The sequence below is a fragment of the Ostrea edulis genome, chromosome 6, assembly GCF_947568905.1.
Source record: "Ostrea edulis chromosome 6, xbOstEdul1.1, whole genome shotgun sequence".
NCBI lineage: Eukaryota > Metazoa > Mollusca > Bivalvia > Ostreida > Ostreidae > Ostrea > Ostrea edulis.
In genome coordinates, this window is record NC_079169.1 from 60208117 (window position 1) to 60232035 (window position 23919).

Below are 23919 nucleotides of genomic sequence, written 5' to 3' on the forward strand. Positions count from 1 at the left end.
TCCATTTAAACCGCATCATCAAACATTGAAATAAACCTCTGTGTGAAATGTTTATTCACATGCAAACCATAGAAGAAAATACCACAAACTCTTGACACATCCCTTACAAGGCTAATTTATGTGCATCTCCCCGTGTATAAGATTTCTGTGAAGGAAATATTAATTAAGATGAATCAGTCTGGCTCTATGTTAATTGCATTCAGTCCTTAAATCAGACAGTTTATATGTCTTAGACTCTCTATGCAAAAGTCAACAACAACACCAAATATACAAAAACTAAAAACGTTATATCTAATGGATATTCAGTGTTCTCAACTATTTATGTCGGGGAACAGATAATAATGAAATAAATTATCAAAATAGAGAAATTTTAATTAACATGCAGACACTGGCAATTTTGTTGTTTTGTTTTCTAGCCCATTTGAATATGCGTTGATTCTTCAATGGCTGTGTCGATTTTACCTTTCTAATTATGTGTCTTGTAAACACTACTCAGAATTCACTTTTCATTATGTATTTCCGATAATTACCTGACTTGACACACCTGAGCGTTTCTCCTGTCGGAGTGCCCCGCTGTGATTGACCACGTGACCGAGTTCTCTATTCATAGCAGTTTGTGTACATTTTATAGAGACTTTCAACCGGATAGCACCGCGAGTGTAGAACGAGTAGAGAATTTTCCTTTCCCATTACGCTTCATGAAAATTTTGCCGAGTGAGAATGATGACCTAGCGAACATGTGAAATGAGGATTTTAATTAAAATCAGATTGATTAGCCATGATTCTGAGGCTTGTCAGACGGACTGTTGGCCGTAATATGCCGTGTGTTGTCCATTATTTCTGTCTATTTCTACCGTTGGCTATTTGCATGGTCTCTGTTGTTGACACGGACAGCGGGGGAAAAAAACTGCCCCCTTTTTATTGGAACTCTAGCAATCCCCTGTAAGTATATTTTTTGTTAACCTGTGAATTATATTTGTACACACGTGTAATTTCATACCGCAAATTACCGCGACTGATAAAAATCTAGGAAAAGTGCAGTTTTAAATTTCAGAATACCGCGACCAAAATTTTGGAGTCGCCAATGCTTGATAGATCGTGTTTCGGATCAAGTTAAGAAACTTGTTTGGGTTTTGATTTAGCTATACAAATATATAATTTTTCATATATATTTTGAAAATTAGGAATTATTCTACTGAATCTACAAACGATAGGGAAATCATTTTAGCAATTTCTTTCAAACACACACACACACATATATATATAGGCCCCATTATAATATATCCATCCTTTTTTGTTTGGAAATGTATTTTGAATTTCAAAACTTTCCAATTGAAAAAAAAAAGAAAAAAGAGCAAATCAACAGAAGTTATATTTCAGGACCACAATAAATTATAAAATAACAATTTGATATCTTTTGTTCATGACAGCTAAAAATTTACATGTAGACCAAAGATATAAACATGTGTCAGGTGAAAAACTTATGAAGAGATTACATGAATATAATCAGTGATAATGGTCCAAAATGCTCCTCAGTCACACTTCGTGTCGAACTAGAGAGACCCCAATGATGCTGTGCTGCTCTCTGAAGTTTGGTTAATTTTCTTCCATGGCTTTATCTTAACTTTACCCAGCAGGTACAACCTCTTCTGTTTGGGAGTTCTCTTCTAATCTGGATCTTAATGTTTCCGGAACAACCTATTTTTGCATACCTTTTTCCATTAAAAAAATGCATCACAAATTTTTTCAAACTGGTTAGGAATAAAGAATAATGCAGATGAACTTATTAATATACAAAAGAATGTGTACTCAACATACCTGAATTGACAAGTTTCAATTACTTACTAAATTCAGAGTCTAGGATTGTCAGATTAACTGCAGAAATTGAGCAAGTTATTTTTCTTTGACAGAATAAATTTGACAAATTTGGTCAGAAATGTTCAGCTTAATTGATGATTTTAATGGGTATTAATGTAGATCTTCCAAGGCATGTAGCAGTGAAAATTCTTTAATGGGAGATGTTCATTTAGATTAAGTGACATAAAGAAATTTAACACTTTATAATGGGGAGGTTTTAGAAAATCATGATTAAGACTGACAGCAAAACTGGGGCTTGAAATTTGTTTTATATTTAGAGAAATCTACTTTATTCAAAATATGCTTAGAAAAACATTTACATTTTACAGCTTTCTAAATAGGTAGGGTTTTTTTCAATTAGCACCTGTTGAGAATGGGGGAAGGTTTTCACCATAGTGCCCCTGGTTAATTCCCTGATAAGACAGCTGAACAACACACAAGGCTCTTTAAGCAATATTCCACCTTAAGCTTGCTGTTCAAACAACACAAACCTATGTCTTTAGAAGAACACAAGAATGTTCTTTCTCTCTGTGACATTTTCATCACTATAGGTCTGGGCAAAGTCTGAAATGTTTTCGGTCCATTGATATTCATCTAAAACAATACCTGTAATTTCCTGCTAGTTTTTCTCCCTGTAGCCTCCAGCCATTTGGAGACGTGGCACTTTGATGTGCTAATGAAGTCATCTACACTGTCAACTCTTGGTTTCTTACATACATAAATAGGAGAGCTTCTGTGTTTTTTTCTGTTTCCAGACCCAATCTTTTTTCTTCGCTCTAAACATCCAAATTTATTGCTATTCATTTGGTTCATGTAACCTTCAGGCTACAGAATCTCTATATATACACACTAAGTCTCTCCTGTTCACATTGAATCTTATTAATTGCAGTTAATTGTTTATTATTGATCATTCAATCAATGTTTTCTTTGATTTTGGTGAGGCTAATTGACAAATTTTCTTTGACCCCCTAAGGCTTGTTTTTTGTGTGTGGAGTTTTCTCCCTTTGATTTTGTCTTCCCATTAATGCAGTGATTTGTTGGGGGTAATCATGGTGATTCGGACATGATGATCTTAATCTTACACTCTGATCATGTCCAAAGAGATAGTTATCTCTTAGTAGCTGTAAAGAAGTTCATTGTGAACACAAGCCTCTCTTCATAGCTGTTCATAGTTCTAGTTAACTGGGTATGACCTAATGTTCTTCATCCAGATGTTGTGTATCAATTAAGTGCCGAGTTTCCCATGCAGTAGTTGGTGAAAAGTCTCTGCCATATGATACCCTTTTACCCCAGAGAAGTCTTATACCTGGGTTGTATATATGCAAAGAGTAGTGAAGGCCCCATTGTTTTTCCTTACAAATACACTGCTCTATTCATTGCAGTATACTCCCTGATATTAATGGGATTTATACTAATGGGAATAAATGTGAATGTTTTAATATCCACTTAAGGCTCTTTCATGGACTTTAAGAAAGTGTTTGCAGATGAAGTCTAATACTGCATAAGTCCTCCAATCAATGCTCACCCCATTAAACACCCCTGACACTTGTGGGAGCATTGGAGTTTTTTTCCACATACCTTGTATCTAATCGCCTTATAATTTTTTTGGCACATCCTGATCCCCAAATTTTCACATATCTCCAAATCAATATTGATTTATTTAAAGTAATATCTGGACTCCCAATACTTTTCAATTACATCCCATTGTACAAACAAGTGGTCAGTGAATTAAACAAGAAACCCCCAAAACTGAAAACAAGCGATCTGTTGAAAATTTGTGTCCTTTTATTTGGTAATACTGTCTTTGAAAAGAAGCCTGTTGATTTAGGCAGCAGCTGAATACATGAGAAAAAAGGACAAAAGGGAGATTAAACTTTTCTGTCTGTTAAGTAAAGAACCTGATTGAGCTATTGGTTCCCGATTTTTCCCTTTGGCCATTTCTCCATTAGTTAAACACCCCAACAGATTACAGTTTTGTCTGTAATGCATGTATATTCACATGTTGTTTTGAAAACAAAAAAACCAAACCTTAATGTGCATTGAATGAAAATTCAAATATTTTATTGTTAAATGAAAAGGTCCACAAAAATAAGCTAACTATTCAGAATATCCAAAGTATTCAAAACATATTCATTGATTATAGATTGTCCATTAGTAAAACATGTGGTTGTATACATAAATATAAATTTCTTGGTAGTTTAAAAAATTGATGGGATGGAATGAAATGTAGGGATATAGTTAAGAAATGTTGTGAATCTTGGAAATATGTTGGATCAAATTCCCAATTTTGTCATAGTTTGAACAGAAACATCAGAAATGATAAATTGCTAGATTGGAATGTCAGAACATATATATTTATTGCAAAATGTATTGTCCAGCCAGGTCATATTTCGGTGTGTAGTGATGTCCCCAAGAACTTGTACCGACCTGATCATATAAAGATCATGAAACGTCGGAACAAGACGTCCGCTAAAGGCAATCTGTAATACATCTTCATTTGTTTATGTGACATATTGTCCCAAGACTTATACACACAATAACGCTGACAGAATATGACTTGTTCAACATTACACAAAAGTGAAAGTTTTATGTCTTTAAGTGAAATCAGCATATTAATGTTTGGATGATTGCTCTTGAAATTAGGAAGATGGATGGATTTCAATATTAATTACCTGTTATTACTGTTAATAAATCTTGTAGCTTTAGACGATTAATATTAATTTTTATCAGGAGAATTAAGCTTTTGATTAATTTTCATTTCTTTTTTTTTTCAAATTGGGATGGGGTGGTCAAAATATGATAGTGCATCATTTTAAGGAGTCATGAATTCCCATGTAATGATCTTCATACTTTTTTCTTTGAAAGTTAGAAAGATCAAATATCACATGTTTCAAAAACACTATATATTATGCGGTCCAGATTAGAATTAGTCAGGGCTTTGGAAGGGAAAATTGGGAACATCTGATCACCCTAAATTATCCACCTGAATAGATTGTTACTGCAGATTCTCTAGCTTGTGACATGTAAATTGTCAGTTGTGGTAAAAGTATAGATGTCCCAGTTGGGTAGATTTGAAGAAAACGGTATTGGAACCAGGAAACTGTAAAGAAAATTTACTTTTTACTCTATCGATAACAATGAATGCCGTAATATGTATGTTTTGTAACTTTTGGATATTAAAGTTATATACTTAGCTCTCATTTTTGGTGTCAAAATTTTTGGTTGCAAAATTGTGATTTACTATTTCAATGACAGAAAAAAATAAGGTGTATAAACTTTTGTTATTAATATTTGTGATAGAAAATTAACTTATCCAGAGGCTCTGAATAAAGCAAAATTATATTATTGTCTTCCCGTACAAAAATTGATATCTATATAAATTCAATAGAACCGAAATATTTAATTTAATAAAATCTTTAACTTTAATTTTGATTTTATCAATGACTATGGTTAAAGTTACATACAAAACTATCGTAATAGCACATTTTTATAACAAAATAAAATTTTCAGATTGAGAGCTATTATAACTTTAACTGTCAATTTTGATTTTCAAGCTAGTGTCAGTGAGATGGTGTCTGCTTTTTTGTGATGATATAAAAAGAATTGCTGGTACAGAAAACAAAATGTGCATCATGTTAATAATGGGAACATGAATCTAATGTTTTGAACTTATCATGCTTTGAACTTTTAATTTAGGAAGTGTTTCCTACATATCCGAACAGGTAGTTATCTAAAACACTAGATTTATTGGTCTTTCTTCTTTCCTGTAATGAAGATGTGCTCAAACATAAATCATTTTAAGTCTACAATGTTTTCCTACAGCCAAAGTTATGTTAACTTCATTTTAAACCTGGACTGCATTTGGGGTTTTTGAAAAAACACAATTTACAAGGGCTATAATTTTACCTGGTATCCCAGACTCAATAATGTTCTAATACCAGCCTTTTGAGATGTGTTTGTGTAGGTAAAGACTTTTGATTAATTCAAACCTTAGTCGAGTCCAATCTTTATTTATCAGTCATCTCTTATTAAAATTTGTAAATGATGACTCTACTTTGCATTGATGCCCTGAGAGATTTCATTGAAATCCTGTGTCATTGAAATTCATCTTTTACCTGGCACTAGCCAATTACGTCCTAATGCAAGTCCTCTCCAAATATGTAGCGTCATAGTGTCATTTTAACTGAAGAAATGCAATCTTGACGGGTTTGCATGTTGTGCAAATATTTACTCTTTAAGTTTCTTTGTGAAATGTGATAATTACTTTCCGTGGATAAGTTGCTAGTACACTCTGTGACATCTTCTCTGAAGTCCCCTTCCATTCATGGTCCCCTATTGTCCTTTTCTGGATCAATATTGACTATTGTCTCTAAGCTAATCGAAGCAGAGGATTTAGCAACCATTTGATGAGATGTTCACGTTGACTCAAAGTAGATAAAGTCCACTTGTTGTAATGAGATTAAACCGAAAGTTTATCTTTGAAATTTTAGTTAAGTGAAAGTTTATCTGTTCTTGAAAGTTTGGGGGGACTTTCAGTGACATTCTGAGACCTTCCTATCTCAGCATTATCACTTTTACCCAGTTTATGAATTTGTGTGTTTTTTGGTTTCGCCTCGATTCACAGCATTTATGGTCATTCCCTTACAGTGCCCTAGCAAATGGTGCTGGATATATCTGTCACCCCTGTGTTTTTATTGCAGAAGTGATATGAAATTTAAGAAAAATTCTTTTCTATTCTTATTTACAAAATTTCTGATCCAGTGAGTGCAATAGCAAGACCATACATTCAACACAAAAGTCACTCTTGACCTTTTTTACCAGAGGAAGCTTTGAAGCTAGAATCCCTTAAAACTTCTCAACTGAATTATCGCAAATTTGTGATTACCAGTGTCATAAATTAATTTCACATTGAGGATTTGAAGGTACTTCAGGTAGTCGTATTGTCTGCTCTCAAGTGCTCAAGAAAGGTCAGATGTTCTTTGCAGTAAACACTCTACTGATTCCAGCCCCCAAATGTCAATTTATCCACTTCATGAAGATACCATACACTCCGACACATTATTTTATTATACTGCATTCAATAGCATATATTGGACAATGGCATACATCATTTAGCCTAGGATGAGAATTCGAGCAATAAATTTCTACACTTGATTCTGTCATTACATACTAAGTAAATGGGGATTTCAATTCTCATAATGCACAACACATCACATTGTGATTGAAATTTTATTTCTCTTTCGTATCAACTTTCATTGCCTTTATTCAAGATTCAACACTTTCCCTCATTCTTCATTTACAACATCTTGATGTTGACATGCGTTTTAATGTGACTATGCCTTCTGATAATGATATTTCAGATTTGGGAGATTCCATTAAAAGATAACGCCTTTAGATTGCGTAAAAAGCAGCAAGTGCCGCAAATGTGCACATCAACTTATCTCATGTATTCTTATGTAAATGAGGGGCTGTGATCAAATTGATTGATAATGTATACTAGGAAAATGCAAATTCCTCTCATTTTCTTCCAAATGTGTTTTGGAAAGCTATAAAGCTTAATATTGGACATTGAGAGCTAGCAGGCATCAAATTACCATTTTGAAATTTAAATGATATTCAAATTTCAAGGTTTTCAGACTTGCATTTGATTATTGGAAAGATTTATTTCATTCTTAAATTATTTTAGAGAACAAATTCTGAGGATGTAATTTTTTGTTTTTAACTGATATGTTGGCGAGTAAATTCTGAACTCTCATGACTTCATGGTGTGTCAAATTGAAGGCATATTAAAATGATTTTAAGTGAAAATGTTAGTTAATTAGCTTATATGAACAATTGAACATGTAATATTGGTTATGTTTGACTTCAAATTCTTCAAAACCAATAGTATTGTAAACAATTATCAAAGAATCTAATTTTAGAAATTGGTACTGACCACCAAATTTAATCTGGAGAAGTTACTACATATTGTATAGTTAATTGAATAAAGAAAACAAAGAAAAACACCCCAAAGAGATTTTTCTGACATTCTCTCCATACATGATGGTGTTGAAATGCTGCCCAATGAATTTTGGGGAAGAGTCTAGAAAAGTGTCTAGAAGATTTGGAAATATCTTCAAAAATTGTTGGGAGAGATAATACAGGGAGCTTACAGACATAGAAAAGCTGCATGTAATTTTGTGAGTGAAGTTCAATTGAAGTGGTTTTAGTGTGTTGCTGAGTTATTCTGTCAGCGACAGACTGTGAATCTGATTAATTTTAAAGTCATCTTTCACCATATACATTCAATGGAAGCATTTTTGTCAGTCAATTTATGTGTTTTTTCTGAACATTTATGTGTATATGCCCTAGGTCAGCTCAGTTTGGGAAATGAATGAAGGCAGGGGAACCTCATTAAACTGGAATTTTATACTATTGTCAGTCCTGCAAGGTGTTTCATTAGATCAAGTTTCATTAATTTTGGTCAAGAGTAACTTGAGACACAGCCTTTAGATTTTAACACAGAACAACTCCAACCAAGCACTGCTTAACTTTCATGGCTGTGACAACCTGTCTCCAACTCTGTTGTCTTTAATGGTGTCAGTTTTTGCCTGCTTCCACATAGTTTAAGGTGGTGATATACAATTGAAGTTGCACGGTATTTTTCTATTTGGATTGTCAACTTATAAAATCAGAAGAAAAAACTGATAGTGTAAATTGATATACAGTGACATTTTTACACAAATTCATCAGTCTTACACTCATTTGAAATGTAATATGCATGTCTTGATTCTTAAACATAAGTCTCAAAGCCTGACATTTGGCTAGCCAGGTACCAGGGATTTTTGTTGTAAAATGTGAATTGAGGAATTGTGACTTTTTGAGGGGTGTTGGTTTATTGACATCTCCGGCATACCTGCATAAATTCACATTAAACTTATTGATTTATTTTAAAGGGTTATTATGTTTGAAAACATGAAAAATTACTTTAAGGATTTGATCTTAAGAATGCTGTTTTTGGATTCTCATGCGAGAAATTCATGAAATCTGTTTAAGAATGTCATCCTTGGTGGATTTAATGAAACCGTCCACATTATAGTTATCTTAAAAATGAACTTAGGGATATTATAAAACAAATCTAATGTTGTAGAGGGGCACTGTGCTTAAGGGAAAAGTAGTGAATTTTAGATATAAAGGTGAGGTCCTGATCATTATTTTGCCATAAAGATTAAGGTGTGTGGAACTAAGAATGGGAAATTGCCAGTTACTGGATATGCTTGAATGGAATACTATTTCAGTGCATGTGTTCATCTTAGCAGACAACCATTTTATCACCATTATTACTCATTATTATCAGATTATGTGCCTTTCCATTACTAATGCACAACGTCTAACTAAAAAATATTAAAGAAGTTGGACAGGAGACAAAGTCCCAGGCCATACCAGTGTTTTTGAGGTCACTGATAAAAACTTTATTGTCAAATGGTGTTTCTCGTGATTGATATTTTTTCTTCAATGATAGGAGAAGTTAATGATGTGCTGATATGTGCTAGTCTGTACCCTTCTATAAAACCACCGTCTGTAATGGCTTTTTATATGTATATTGGGGATGGGTTTTATTTCCCGTAAGAGACTGAAAAATTTAGAAATATACCTTGCACAATCTGAATTTCGAGCAACCTAAATATGCACGTATGCTAAACCAGAGAATCTGTTCCGTACATCCTAAAGCCGGTGTAGTCTGCAAGTTCGGAGACTTAAGTGAAATATTCCTCACTTAACATTCCTTTCTCCACCCGATGCACGGGGCATGCCGAAGGTCTTCCTGTGCAAATGGTGCTTGTTTGCTGTGTAAACCCAGCAAATGGCCACTCTCACTGTCGGGAGGGCATTGTCAACAGACGAAAACTCACCTCCATCTTTCTGTGTATGAAATGTATCAATTGTCATGACAACCTAGATGGACACAGGTGTGATTTTATCTATACAAGATTTGAAGCAAAGATTCTCCCTCAACTTGTCACAACCATAATGGAAATTCTAATAGATTAAAACCACTGTAATTGAATAAGCCAACAGTAGAAGTATCCTACCCACATATCAATCCACTCAATACATTGATCGGAAAGTTTTAATCCAAATTTCAAATAGGTGAAGAAGTGCAATTATTTAGTGTGAATGAAGTTTTACATCCTGTGACATGGGGTATGGATTAAATTTTAGTTATACGTCTTTGATTTTTTTTCCTTTAAAATTTGCTTTTTGAAAATGATCTTTTGACCAAAGAAATTGCACCACACCACCTCTAGTTCCTGTAGTGTTACTTTATGTTTTTGAGTACCAATACAAATGCTTTCCATTTTTGGTTCTGTGAGTTAGGTTCTGGATTCATAATATTTGATTTCAATTTTGCTAGAATACATTTTCACAAAGCAGCTTAACCATTTATTTCCTCAATAATTGTATTCCATAGATGGCCATGCTGATAGCTGTGTATTATAGTGTGATGTAATAATTGTCATGTGAAGTGTTTAATGACTTACCTCTCCTAAATTCAATTTTTCCTGCAGTAAAATTGCAAATTTTCACATAAAAATTTGCATATAAGCACCATAATTTGCAACAAAGTTGTCAAAGCAGGCACATTCAGACATAATGGATTGATTTCAGGGTATAATAATTAACAAAATTGAAACCGTATGATACTGAAAACATCAAGTTGATTTCCCACTATTCAATCAGAACTAAAATTAATGTGTTAGCTTTAGATAAATGATATAGATCATGTCCACAGAATGGATCATGTTTGCATATGTCAAGTTATGGAGGTAAAAAACATTGCTTCTAGGGAAATGTTCCTGCCTGGAATTGGTTTCTAGGAGAGCATTAATTCATTGGTCCATCCTGTACAGAACTGTTGAGACTCGTATCAAGTCTGCAAAATATTCAAATTGAGGTGACATATAAGAGTTATGATAACATGTAATGAACTGTGAACATGCCTGCATAGATAATAGATTTTATTGTGAAAGAAATTTGCCCAAAATTCCATCTTGAATTACTAGTTGATGTATGAAATGCTCTGAAATTCCATCTTAAGTAGCTTTTGTTAATTTTTGTTGGCATTAAATTGCAAGATAGGTTATGAAATGCATAGCATTAAGTAAATATACCATTATAATACATCCACAACTGTTTTTGCAGCACCTGTGACTTGTTAGCAGTGAATTGAAATACAAGATTAAAATGTATAACGGGACACGATATCATGAGTATGAAATGTGGAAGTCTGTGGTAATAGTAGACAATATATGGAACAGGAGAACTCGTTCCCAGATGCTTTATCAGCCCTTGGCATGCTGAACAATTAGGAAAAAGGTGTTTATCATACTCACAATATGTCATCTTGGTACATTATGGTACATTTCCCTTCCCTTCTCAGTTGTTCTGTTGGAATTTCCTCCAATTCATCTGTTTAATGTTATCTTTGGAAAGATCTTTTGGCACTCTTAGCACCTCTAATGAAGCATCAGACAGTTCATGCTTTTTCTTTTCAGCTCTGAAAATGAGAAGCACTTGAATAATACAATTTAGAAAATTAATATATACTTTAAAGTAACTGAAAAATGTTGCAACTTCCCATGAATGTAAACAGTTCACAACATGAAACAGAACATTTGTAATGCTTTGGAAATTATAGTATAGACCACATTTTTGTTATTTAACAGAGGGAGAAATTCTGAAGTGCTGTGTAGATTTATGTATCCAAGTACATGTTCTTAGCATCTTAGGTATGTCCATGTTGTGTTTTGTGATTGGGCCATTTTTCATGTCATCTGCCTGGTGTCCATTCTTGATTTGCTTCCTGGGGTGAAAGTCAATTGCTTCATGTTTGGTTGTACACACTAGAGACAGCTGGCAGTCCTCTTCTACTGGTGTGACAAGAGGTTGAGCAACAGAGGGGTTGACCATCATCATTAGCATTCACAACAATGTGAAGATTTACAGCATATTTGTTTGTGGTGAATTCAGTATTTGGGGGCCTTCTTAAAAGTGGCTTTGACAAACTGTGTTGGGGGCTTTTAAAAAAGAAGATCTTATCAACCTCTTGAGGGAAATGTGTTTGCCCATTGTTCCAACCCAGACATTTGGTGAAAAACCTTTAGAGGGTGACGTATTATCTTTCTCTTCTTAAATGGAATCTTGTTGGGATCTTCACCAACTTATTGTTTGCACTCACCTACATACAAGACAGATATCTCGCACAGGAACAAATGCCTAAATAGACATATGGAATCAAATTGCCTCTATTTTTTCCCTCCTTCTATGCACAAATGTGTTACATCTATGTATCAGTTTTTTCGGAGCCATTTGCATAACAAAAGGAGTTTCAGTGCCATGAACTGCAAACATTTGAAGGAAGAAAAAAATTTGGATAAGGCCTAAAAGGGTGAGAATTTCACACAAAAATATTCATGTTGATGATAAAGCATTTCTACACATAGCTCAGTGCATATTGATCACCCATGGCCAAAGAGGATACCATGAAGATCCCATTAATTTAATTTTAATGAAGAAGAGGTCACACAATTGATAAAACTATTGATTTTTATCTCTTCTGACTACTCTGACCGCTACATGTGCTATTTATTATAATTCAACATTAGACATGGTGGCTGATCAAGCCAATACCGAGCACATATTGTGATGTGACATTATGTACCTGAAAGCTGGATCATTAACTGACCATTATGGCTTGTGTAAATTTATTACTGAACAAGGAGACAGAGAGGGGTCACAAGGAGACATAACTTTATTTAAGTTCTGAATGAACTGAAGAAATGACATTAGATTCAATAAACACATTACAGAGATACCACCTGTCCAAGCTACATTTTCTTCCAAATATAGCAGCTAGTTGCTTACATAACGTTGGGTATGTGTATGTATGCCAGATGGATATGATCAATGGAAGCAGTAAAATGATGTCCTACTGCCCTGATCAGCAGATACCAGCTTATGATTACCCATGTCCGATAATAAATCAGAGTCGGGACAATACAATGACCAGCTCTTAGAGAGCCATACATCATCCAAGTGCAATCCTCTTCCACAAATTGTAAGCATTATCCAAGTTCTCCAGAGAGACTGGAAATTAAGAAGGGTATACTCATCAAGAGATGTCCAAATGAGGCAAAATGCTGGCTAAGAGGCCCATAGCCCCCATTTTCTGGTTAGAGGGCTAATGGACATTGATCTCAAGGTAGTGGCAGCTATTGGTGGTGATTGATGGGTGTTCTGGGTTGTGTCTGTCAGTATACCTACTACACCAATTTAATATGCCCTTAAAATGTCTCTGGTTTTGTGTATGTTGAATTGTCCAGAAGGATCAGACAGTATTGCAAAGCAATATTTCTTTTAGATGAAAGATACAAAATGCAATTCATATTGCATCTCAATTTGGGGTTTTGATTCTCAGTCCAATTTTGGTTAGTACTGTGATGACAGAAAATTTCAATATGTGATCTTTTAAAGTAATTGAAACTATTTTCTATTGCGCTATATATGTGACATGTTTTCACATCATGTAATAATATGTATTGATTAATGTTTAACTATAAAGGATAGAACAACCTGCTACTGATACTGTAACACCATTCAGATTTAATAATTCATATGAATTGCATTTACTGTATTACGGGAAAGATGCCCCCGAGTTCCAACGTGAACGTCTCTAGGATTGAAGTTCCATTAATTCATATTTTTCTGAATTCCATTGATATTAGTATGGTGATGCATTGTATATAAGTTGATGTTAGATGATCAAATATAAAAACCCATAATCAAACTGAAGTTGCATTTGTAATTTTGACTCTCGTGTATGGACTATTAACCAGACATAACGATCAATGTGGTAATTGATATAATGAAAAGGAATGGATTAAGAATTGTTCTAGCGATGTACAACTGAAATCTTTCATGACTGCAAACTTGATTTGCAGATTTTACGTTTCATGTGTTTTTGAATATTGATAGTTAAGATATTGTATAAAGGGCAATTTATGCGGTTGTCCATTTTTTGCAGATTTTTGTGGATAGGAAAATATATATAATATATACATGTTCCTAGGTTCATGTAGATACATGTATAATGTAACCGCTGCAGTTGAAAACGCAAATAATGATTTTCTACCATTTATGTATGATATTGCAATAATGGACAACTACAGAAAATACTCTCTATACAGTATATCATTTACTATGTTTTTAAAGTTTAATTTTTAAACATTTTACATATCTTGTATCATCATTTATCAAGTTCACAGAAATAATATTGAATTCTACCAAATAGCTCCACATCAATAGCAACTTTAAAACAATTTGATTGAAAATTAAGCCTCAGGCCTACAATGCTGAATTGATTATCGTCGTTACTGATCTGATTTATTCCTCCCCTTGTCTGGGTTCTACAAAAAATTGAGGATTGTTTTCATATAAAATTGATTGAGAGAATGTGTTAGACATGTGCAAAGAATCATCCAACATTTGTAGAGAAAGTTTATGGCGAGAGCACAAGAAAGGTTCCTCTAAAATCCATTTACAATTGCAATTATTGCAGACTAAGTGCTGCTTGATTCCTATTTTTAATCAATTATGGAGTAATTTATTTGTAATTATTACTAAGACAAAAAAGATTGGGGGATTTGCATGTCTAGTAATTTTTCTGGTTCGTCTTCAACAGCTAAACCAGTCCAAGTCATGTTACAACAGCTGCCAAGTTGTATCTTTTCTTTATTGAGTCTATTATTGGAACTGACCACCCATAAATTGTGGTCAGTAATTCATCTTTTGCCAAGGTATTAACTAGCTTACTCCCTGTCTTGTTAATACATGTGTCGCTCTTAGAGAGATTAGTCTGCTTCTTTAATGTTTGGTTTTTAAAACTTTGATATCCTGCAAGAATGAAGATTGACAAATTTTGAAACTACTTTCAGAACTTTGAAATGATCAAGACAAAGTATTACAATAGTTTTTTTAAAATTATAAATGTACAAAAGAAAGTGTCAGGGGTAAGATTTTTATATAATTTAGATTTTACGTGGTCAGTAAGGCTTTCCCTATGAATGATTAGAGGAATTGCACACTCTGTGTGGAAGTTGCTTCAAAGAGGTCTGTTGGAGGGGTCTTCCAGATCTTGATGACCTATCCTGGGGTTTGCATGGCTCCATACCAAGCTTTCAACAGGCCTTGATTAAATGCTGATGAGAGAGAGACAGTTATAGAAGGACACCTGTAATTTACATTGTGGGGCACCTGTAATTTGGGCTTCCTGTGGAACGGTGCAGACTACCCTCCCCTATTTTCCTGGTTGCTTTGATTAATGATGGTATCTCCCTAGTCATTGTTGTGACAATTTTCTGGATGTGACTCTTCAATACTGAAGGTGTGAAAGAGTTCATCAGTGGCATTTTTTGATGATTATTTCTTCCATCTGCTCACAAATGAAGGCTCGTAAATTACTCTCAACTACCACCACACTCCAAAAACTTGTCAGAAGGTATGTGAGGTGAGAAAGGATAATTTTTACAGCAGTTTTTATTATGTTTATGCCTGGAAATGCAATCTGCACTATTTGTTTTACATCCAGGGCTGTGATGCAAATTACCATCATCCATTATGTGCTTTGCTTTAACATTGGGTATTTTAAAGAGGCATACATATAATTTGTCAGTTACCACCAGCTCATCCATTGCATTATTACTGTATAATATAAAAGAAGCAAATGTGCAGTGTTGAGAGAGAGCACTATATTTTTGTTTAGATTTTATATAGAAAGGTAGCGTGTACAGTGTTGAGAGAAAGAGAGGAGGGAGAATTCTACTTTTTGTTTTTTTTAAAGATTTTAGAGAGGATCGTTGATTAATTAATTTATCCACAGTCACGAGTCTGTGTCAGAGGTCCCTAGCATGTTTGTACATCATGGAGCATTGAGACACCAAGTTATTGCTTCAGTTTTCCAGATGGACTTGGCTGTTTTAATCAGACTGGGTTCTTTTTTCAATGATGGATGGGTTTTCAATACATCAGATGAAAGGGAACAATATGGTCACATATTTCTATTGGTACAGTGATCAGATTCAGAAAGTTTTTTTCCTGGAACGTATATTGGTTGGATATACTGATCATCAAGTGTATAAGGATTATAAGATTTTTATTTCCTTGTGCAAGAAATATTTTCAGTAACAAAATTTATTCAGATATCATTCATATTTGTAAAAATATTAATAAAAACAATTCAAAAAAGAAATTGAAATGATGTTATGAAAAGAATTTTAATCTGTGTAAATGTGACAAAAGTAGGCCACCATTAGAGGATTGGTAAAAAAGAAATGTTATCAGTTATGAAAATAATAATATTGTAATATTTTCTTACTGATGTATTAAACAGAATAAATTTGGGAAAGGTTCCCACAGGTTGAGAAATGTCAATAAACATTCTATAATAAGTTAGTGTTTGTTAATTCCTTGCAGACACTAACCATTTAAAGTGGAACCCTAACCCTAACCAAAAACATTTAATAGTGAGCAGGGTACTGTAAAGAATGCCAGTATTACAATTTAGAAGTGCTTACAGTCACTTAGTACTGAAATGAGGCTTGACTAAAACTTCCTAATCAAAAAAAAAAACTTCAATAGACATGGCCTTTTTGAATAGTTCGTATTTGGATCTCATGAGACACGGTTAAAATAGTGAATGTGCTTAATCAGAAACTGTTATTTATATCGATGATCAGATATGAGGCATGTCAAAATGGGCGGTCATGAAAAAGCCATTAAATCTCAGAGAACTTTTTTAACAAGTGTTATGGAGAAAAAAGATTCTTTTGTATGTGGTCAATGGCCATTTATAAATTACCTCAATTCAGATTACGATAACGCTAAGTTCATTCCTTTTTTCCACCTGTCTTGGTTAAATCAATGCTGACTTGGAATCAGGAAACCTCGACAATTACAAACATATCAATTCAATAACATTACTGTATTAAAAAATAATTTCATCACATCTTGAAGACGTTTCTTTTTAATGTGTTATCTAGATCTTGATCTGTGTAGAAAGTCCCAAGGTGGAAACCATTGAAATATTACTGCTGAAAAGAATATGGGTTCCTTTCATTGATGAAGTGCCATTTCATATAAGTTTTCAACCTACCAAATATGGCCTGCCCATGTTAATGGTGAATTAAGATGTTTTTAAAGTATCTCATTGGAGAATGAATGTATTTTCAAAACAGTCTTGCTGATTTTCATATTAGCATAATGTCTATTAGCAAGTCTCGTATTCAGAAAGTAAAAGTTCGGTGATTACATGGTGTTAATGCTTCCATATGAGGCAAGTTTATAATGTGATTTTTATCCTAATGGACAATTAATTATGATTTATAGTTACACATTTATTTCGTGATCTCTGCACATAAGTATTGATAACTGTATGGGATGTCTTGTAAGACATACAAATTGTACATTACAAGGGCTTTTCTTTAATGTTCCTTGTGGAATCATCAGGAGTGCAATTTTCTAAATGGCATGTAGCGTGTGACGTTTTCTAGTCACGCAAATCTGAAACTATTTTGCACCTGACTTTTTGACAGGTATTGCAGGGTATGTGTACCACCTATACAGGAGACACAATAAAACCGGGCCGTACAGCACCCTCATTATAAAGTCATTTAAACCGTCATATGCTGCATGTTACAATAGTGAACAATTCTGTTTAACAATTGTCAAATTTGTCTGTCAGTGGGACATGTGTAATGTTCATTTATATCTGAAGAATGAGATTTGTTTACCAATCTATTTTCTTCTGATCTATTGTTCTAGGAAATATTTAACAGCCATTTCTGTATTTAGAATCCTGTATGATATATGTGTATGTATGTATGTATGTGTAAAGCCACAAATTATTTTTAATAATGTTCATGCAGAATTTGAAATTATCTCCAATCCCAATTTTATTTATCTATTTAGAATCAATGCAAATAAGAAGTTTGCTTTAAATTAAGAACATTCTGAAAGGGTTTTTCAGTAGAGAAAAAAAATCCAACAAATATTATCCTTTCAGACATGCAGCCATCACTTTGCTTTTGTCAACCCCTTAACAAATTAAGCATAAGAAGATATTTTTCTTCTGGGTAGACATCCACCCCAATACCCCCAAGCTTTATACAGAAAATTTAACCAGGCAGAATTATGCTTGGACAGTGGCCAGCCACATTCTTTTTCAATTCTACTAAACAGTTAAGAATTTTTTTGATAGTAGAATACACTGGCTTGAATCAGATAATGTATTCAGGTGGAAGTTACAGGCATAAAGCATGAAAATCTGGATGAAAAAAAATTTCTTGTCATTTACTGGTGGTATTTTTGTGGCATTGGAATAGTACAAATTATTCAGCACAAAGGAAAGTTAAAAGCTGATATTTTCCAGCAAATATATAGAAAACGGTTGGAAATTTCAAGATTAAAGATTAAAGACAATGGGAAGGCATAAATTTTGTATGCCATGTTAAACTCCAAATGGACTGTATTTTATAAGCTTGCTTCATTAGAGTGTAATATGCCTTCACAAAGTAAAACACCAGGTCCGCATTCAGACTAACAGAAGCGACATGGAAATTCCGTTTATTGCCAATCAGTCACATTTAATTATAAGTTGTGGTGATGGCGTTTGATTGGAATGGCTGCAATTACTAGAGGTTATCATGTGAACTCTTCCCTAGCCTTGTCAAGTTTATCTCCCTGTTTACAACCATAGAGCTCCAGCTCAGGTCTACAGAACAATGGCTGACAGACTTGTCTTCTGCAACGCTTGATTCCAGTTTATACCCCCTGTAATTAAAGGAGTATAAAAATGAATTATTTTGTATTCATTTTATGATCAGGCTCTTGAAAGATGAATTTTCATTATGTAAATTTGATAATATTTCAGTGTATTACGGGACAGTTTAATGTGAAATCTCGGCAATGTAATCGTCATTCATGAGGTCAAGAAATGGAGAAAAATTGCTTTTTTCCCATTTGCTTGTTTTGGTGTGGAAATCTTGTCTTTCTGATTGTTGACAGATTCAATACTTATCTTTCTTTCCTATCGGGATGGTACAATAATCACACAGATTTTTTTCTGCTGCTTTGATTGATTAGTTTGGAAAGAGAGATGAAGTACAAAGCTCAGACTTCTTTTCAATCAAAACCTTTTCCATCAACCATGTTGAACTGAGGCCAGGTCAATTCAGTTCTAAAGGAGCCTCTAAACTGTTCTCATCACTTTGTGACTAATGAAACACTGCAGTTCAATCATAATTAACTCTGCAGCCTGGCCTATTACCTGGGCTGTGTAAGGAACAATGACTGCGGAACGAAGCTTCAAAAGCTTTGAAAAATATTATTGAAATGTGAAATGCATAAAGGTTACATGATCTTCACTGTTTACAAGAATCTTTTTTGTCTTTGCAGATTCAGACAATCAAACAGCGAGATAAATGTCGAACTAGATGACAGTATAGATTTCAGGTGCCCCCTCTATCCTTCCAGCACGTCATCTAGCTTGTATGAATACTATATAGTTTACATTGTAAGTATGAGATTGTGCGCATGTACTTCCTTAATGTCAACTAAGAAATTTTGAGTAATGAATTGATCTATTGGTGAGATTAATTCAGAAAAGTATGAATCACATGCTTAGACACAATTTGAAATGAATTATAATCAGTGCATTGCTGTCCAAATGAAATCCTTTTTTATGTTACAGAAAAACTGTGTTAAGATAGATAACTCTTGCTAATTTCAGGTAACAATGACAGAATACGACAGATGTAGACTGAATATACCAGTTAATGCTACAATGGTGATCAACTGCTCAGATCCCAACACAGAGCAATATTTCACAATTCTGATTCGTCGGTTCCAGGCAGTACCGGGAATGATTGACTTTCCACCTGGAAAATACTACTTTATGAGTAAGTTACTATATCAGAATCATCTGTATACAGTAGTGTACTTTGTATATGTGTACAGTAATATACTTTGTATATGTGTACAGTAATGTAATTTGTACATGTGTACAGTAATATACTTTGTATAAGTGTACAGTAATGTAATTTGTACATGTGTACATGCAGTAATATACTTTGTATATGTGTACAGTAATGTAATTTATACATGTGTACAGTAATATACTTTGTATATGTGTATAGTAATGTACTGTGTACAGTAATATACTTTGTATATGTGTACAGTAATGTAATTTGTACATGTGTTTACAGTAAATCTTGTGTAATTTAGATATTGAATAATCCAAAATTTTGTTTAAATAGTACTACACAGAATTGAACAGCAAACTTATATTTCTAACTCCGAAGATTTTTTAACTAGTATTAAGCATCTTCAGATTAGATATTAGTTTCACAGGATATGTTGAATTTTTTACAGCAACATCAACAGGAAATGCCAATGGCATGAACAACAAAGTAGATGGGGCATGTAGATCAAGTAACATGAGGCTAGTGATGACTGTCTCAACGCCAGGGTCCCACACCCCATCCTCCACTCAAGCCCCACAGAACAATAGTGGCTCTGTAAAACCCACTACCACATCTACTACAACAACCCCTTCCACTCCAAAACCAGTGACAACTTCTCCATCAAGTACCACTTCCACCACCATCACCACAACACGAAAACCCACAACCACTACCATTTCAACAAGTAAGGGGTTTCAGGAATCTAATGTATTTTAAATTTTTTATGAATATGTCAAAGATATTTTAAATCATTATTATGAAAGGAAACAACATGCTTAATATTGATTTTTATTTATTTTTCAGCAACAAAATTCAAAGAAACACCAGTAGACCCCAGTAAAGAAAATGTCATAGATGCCACAGGAACTGGCAAAAACTCAGGGACAATAAACAGTGCATCTAGGACACTTTCCTCCTCAAAAACATTGCCACTAGGAATGCTAGTGATTTTTATCTTGCTTCTACGATAGCACCAACTTTGATTAGTGAAACCTTTCTTGTGGCTGTAGTGTTGTGTTGCTTTACAACGATGGAGACAACCAAAAGTGGAAAGAGTGAGTGTGTTCTGGGAAAATCTTCCTTCTGTTTGTTAGAAGATTTCCAAATTCAACAGACTTCTTCAAAAGAAGACAAACACTTCCACGACACCTTTCCATGCTATAGATTTGGTTAGCCATATTGTAGATATCATCTGTCATTATTTGAGGACACAACAAAATGTGCTCAATCATAAATCATTCCAATGCTGCAATGTTCATGGATTTTAGCCCAAAGTTTCACAAGACAATATATGTAATTGTATCTTTGTCATGGAAACATTGCAATAATTGCATGGTGACAACATGGTGATAAAGCTGTGCGTGTTGTCATGACACTGGTGTTTTGCAATATTTAGTCCCCCCCAGATCTTCCTGCTGTGATTGTATTGTCTCACAAAGGGTTTCCATCGGCAACATATTTCCTTAGCAACCATTTATTTGCCATACTTATACTGTGATTTCCATTTTGCTCTAAAGCTAGAAAAATTGATGGTTGTTGAAAGTATGCCTCAGTGGATCTTGATCATTAGTAAAGAGTGCTACGTATTACCAAGATTAAGTTAAATTATCATTGAAAAATAATATAAAATTTCTTCATTGTACTTGTATTACCCTCTTAATTCTTCTTTAATTGTCAATTGGGGTGTGTTCTATTGAGTATTTTTGTATATATCATGTATATAGAAAGCTGTTGACATATTGTAATATACCAAGTGAAGAAAATTCACTCTAATTTTTTTGAATTATTTAATGTATTGAGTATGCTGTGTGACCGTGTTGTTAACTTGTTTTCGTTTTCTGTGAGATCTGATACTGTTCATATAATTCCAAATTTTTTTTCAAATTTTTATAATTATTTTTTAGATAAAAAAATTTATCCTGTGATAAAATTGGTTTTAATTAGTTTCTGTCAAAATCATTGTATTTCGTATGATAAAACTGTTTTTATAAAGTCTTATGCACCATATATACGAGAATTTTTATAAATAGGTGAAATGAAATGGATATTGTGTGTGTATTAGATGCGAGTGTTTCTCATCTCTGGCTGTGAAAAACAAGTGTCACAAATGTGTCACTATGTGAAAGAGGATAAATGTTTTGAGGATGAAGAATGATGTCTGATTGTTTTCTTGGTATGTCATCATGATAAAATCTTGTATGTTAATTAAGTGTATGCAGTATTAGGAGACGTGCTTTTCACATCATTTTCACTCGGATATCTTCTCCCACTGAATTTCCATGAAATTTACCCCAATGTCTGACATATCAGTTGATATAAAAATGTCATAATATGATATTTTCCCCTGCAAGTTTAGGTGTTCATAAGCTGATAAGTTAAAATGATAGTGTTTTGGAGTTCATTAAGATTCATGGTCATGCATATCTATGATCCTAAGTGCATGATGTGACAGTTTATCATACATTTTTATGTACCACCAGTTGGTATTATATTTTTTGCTTGAAAATTAGTTAGCAATAATTTTTTAGTGAATTATTACAATATATACAACTATGGCAATTTGGAATCTTATCATTACACTATGTTTTCTGCTAATCTTATGCAGAAGGCCATTTTTTAAAATGTTAATAATGTTGCAGATGTGAAATTAAGAAGTCTTCAGACATTTAAAATGTTGCATGAATGCAGAGCATTTCCTTCTATTTTGAATTGCAAGAATATTTATATATATATATATGAACTGGGTAATTCATATTTTTATTATAGGTTCATAAAAATCAAGAACTTGTTTTCCTTGAAAGTGTAATGGGAGAATCCTTTAGGAAATCCTATTCGTCATTGATATTTTGATAATTGGTTTATGATTAAAAATCATGCCTTATTCTATTTCATATATTCGTTTTCAATATCCCTACCCTAGACTTAATTATCCCTGGCTGAGAAGTATTGCTTTAAGTTATTTTTGAATCAGCTGGTTTGTTAGGAAACTTGACAGTCTGTCAAACAGTGTACAAGTGACCTTTGTAAGCATGTGTGAAAGATGACCAAAAACCTGCAATAAAATGTCAGATTATAATAGTATTCTGTTGTTTTTTCAAAGAATAATTCTACATCATAGTGAGGGGCCTCCTTGGCCGAGTGGTAGGAGCATTGCGCTCAAAATCACACGGCCTCTCACCTCTGGTCGGCGTGGGTTCAAATCACGCTCGCATCGGTAAGTGAGAAAGTTTCCCAGTTTACTTGCGGAAGGTCGGTGGTCTCTTTCCAGGTACATTGCATCTGGGTTCTCTCTTCCACCAATAAAACCTGGACGCCACCAGATAACTGAAAAATTGTTGAATGTGGCAGAAAACATCAATCAATCAATACATCATAGTATACAACTTTGATAAAGTGTGGACTGTGATGAGTTAAGAGACGCTGTCAGTAATCGTGGAGAATTTCTTGGAAAGTGCAAATTTTTTTTTATTGAAGAATGCTAAAATTAAGTAGTGTTTTTGATTAAATAATTGAAATTGCATGTGTGAGTCACTTAAACTTAAATAATACAATGTTATTGATCACTTTGTTATTACCATGGTAACAAGGACAAAAAAATAGTGAAATATACTTCTATAAAGTGTTAAAGAAATACAATTAAGATAAGATGCATAATTTTTAAGTTTGGCTACTGACAGCTTCTCTTAATTCTTGTCGAAAGACGTTTAGGAAATTTGAAACTAATAGGTTGATTGGTACTCGTTCTCTTCTTGAAGTGGAAAGAAAGCAAAAATATATGTGTGACAATATAATAATTTAAATCAAAGTACTGATAGACGGTGGCATGGGTTGGGAAAAGCTTAGCTAAGGTGACCTTAAAACAGGAACTGCCTGAATGAGCAATCATTATTGGTGATTCATTTTGTAATAATAATTCAGTAATGGTAAAACAAGATAAACGAGTTCATAGAGAGTTTATTAAATCCAAAAGAAGAAACGTGTACACATACTTTAAAAATGCAGTTCC

General features: G+C 33.6%; 1 protein-coding gene across 1 annotated transcript in view; it reads left to right on the top strand.

The window, feature by feature from the left end:
• The first annotated feature begins 625 nt into the window (after window positions 1–625).
• Window positions 626–23919, top strand: part of LOC125647282 (uncharacterized) — a 32207-nt gene continuing 8913 nt past the window's right edge. The window contains exons 1-6 of the mRNA XM_048873968.2: window positions 626–942; window positions 19348–19465; window positions 19682–19850; window positions 20323–20598; window positions 20718–20883; window positions 22885–22936. Coding sequence (XP_048729925.1) covers window positions 779–942; window positions 19348–19465; window positions 19682–19850; window positions 20323–20598; window positions 20718–20883; window positions 22885–22936 — 945 coding nt within the window. The 5' untranslated portion in view covers window positions 626–778. The remainder of the gene's footprint in view (window positions 943–19347; window positions 19466–19681; window positions 19851–20322; window positions 20599–20717; window positions 20884–22884; window positions 22937–23919) is intronic.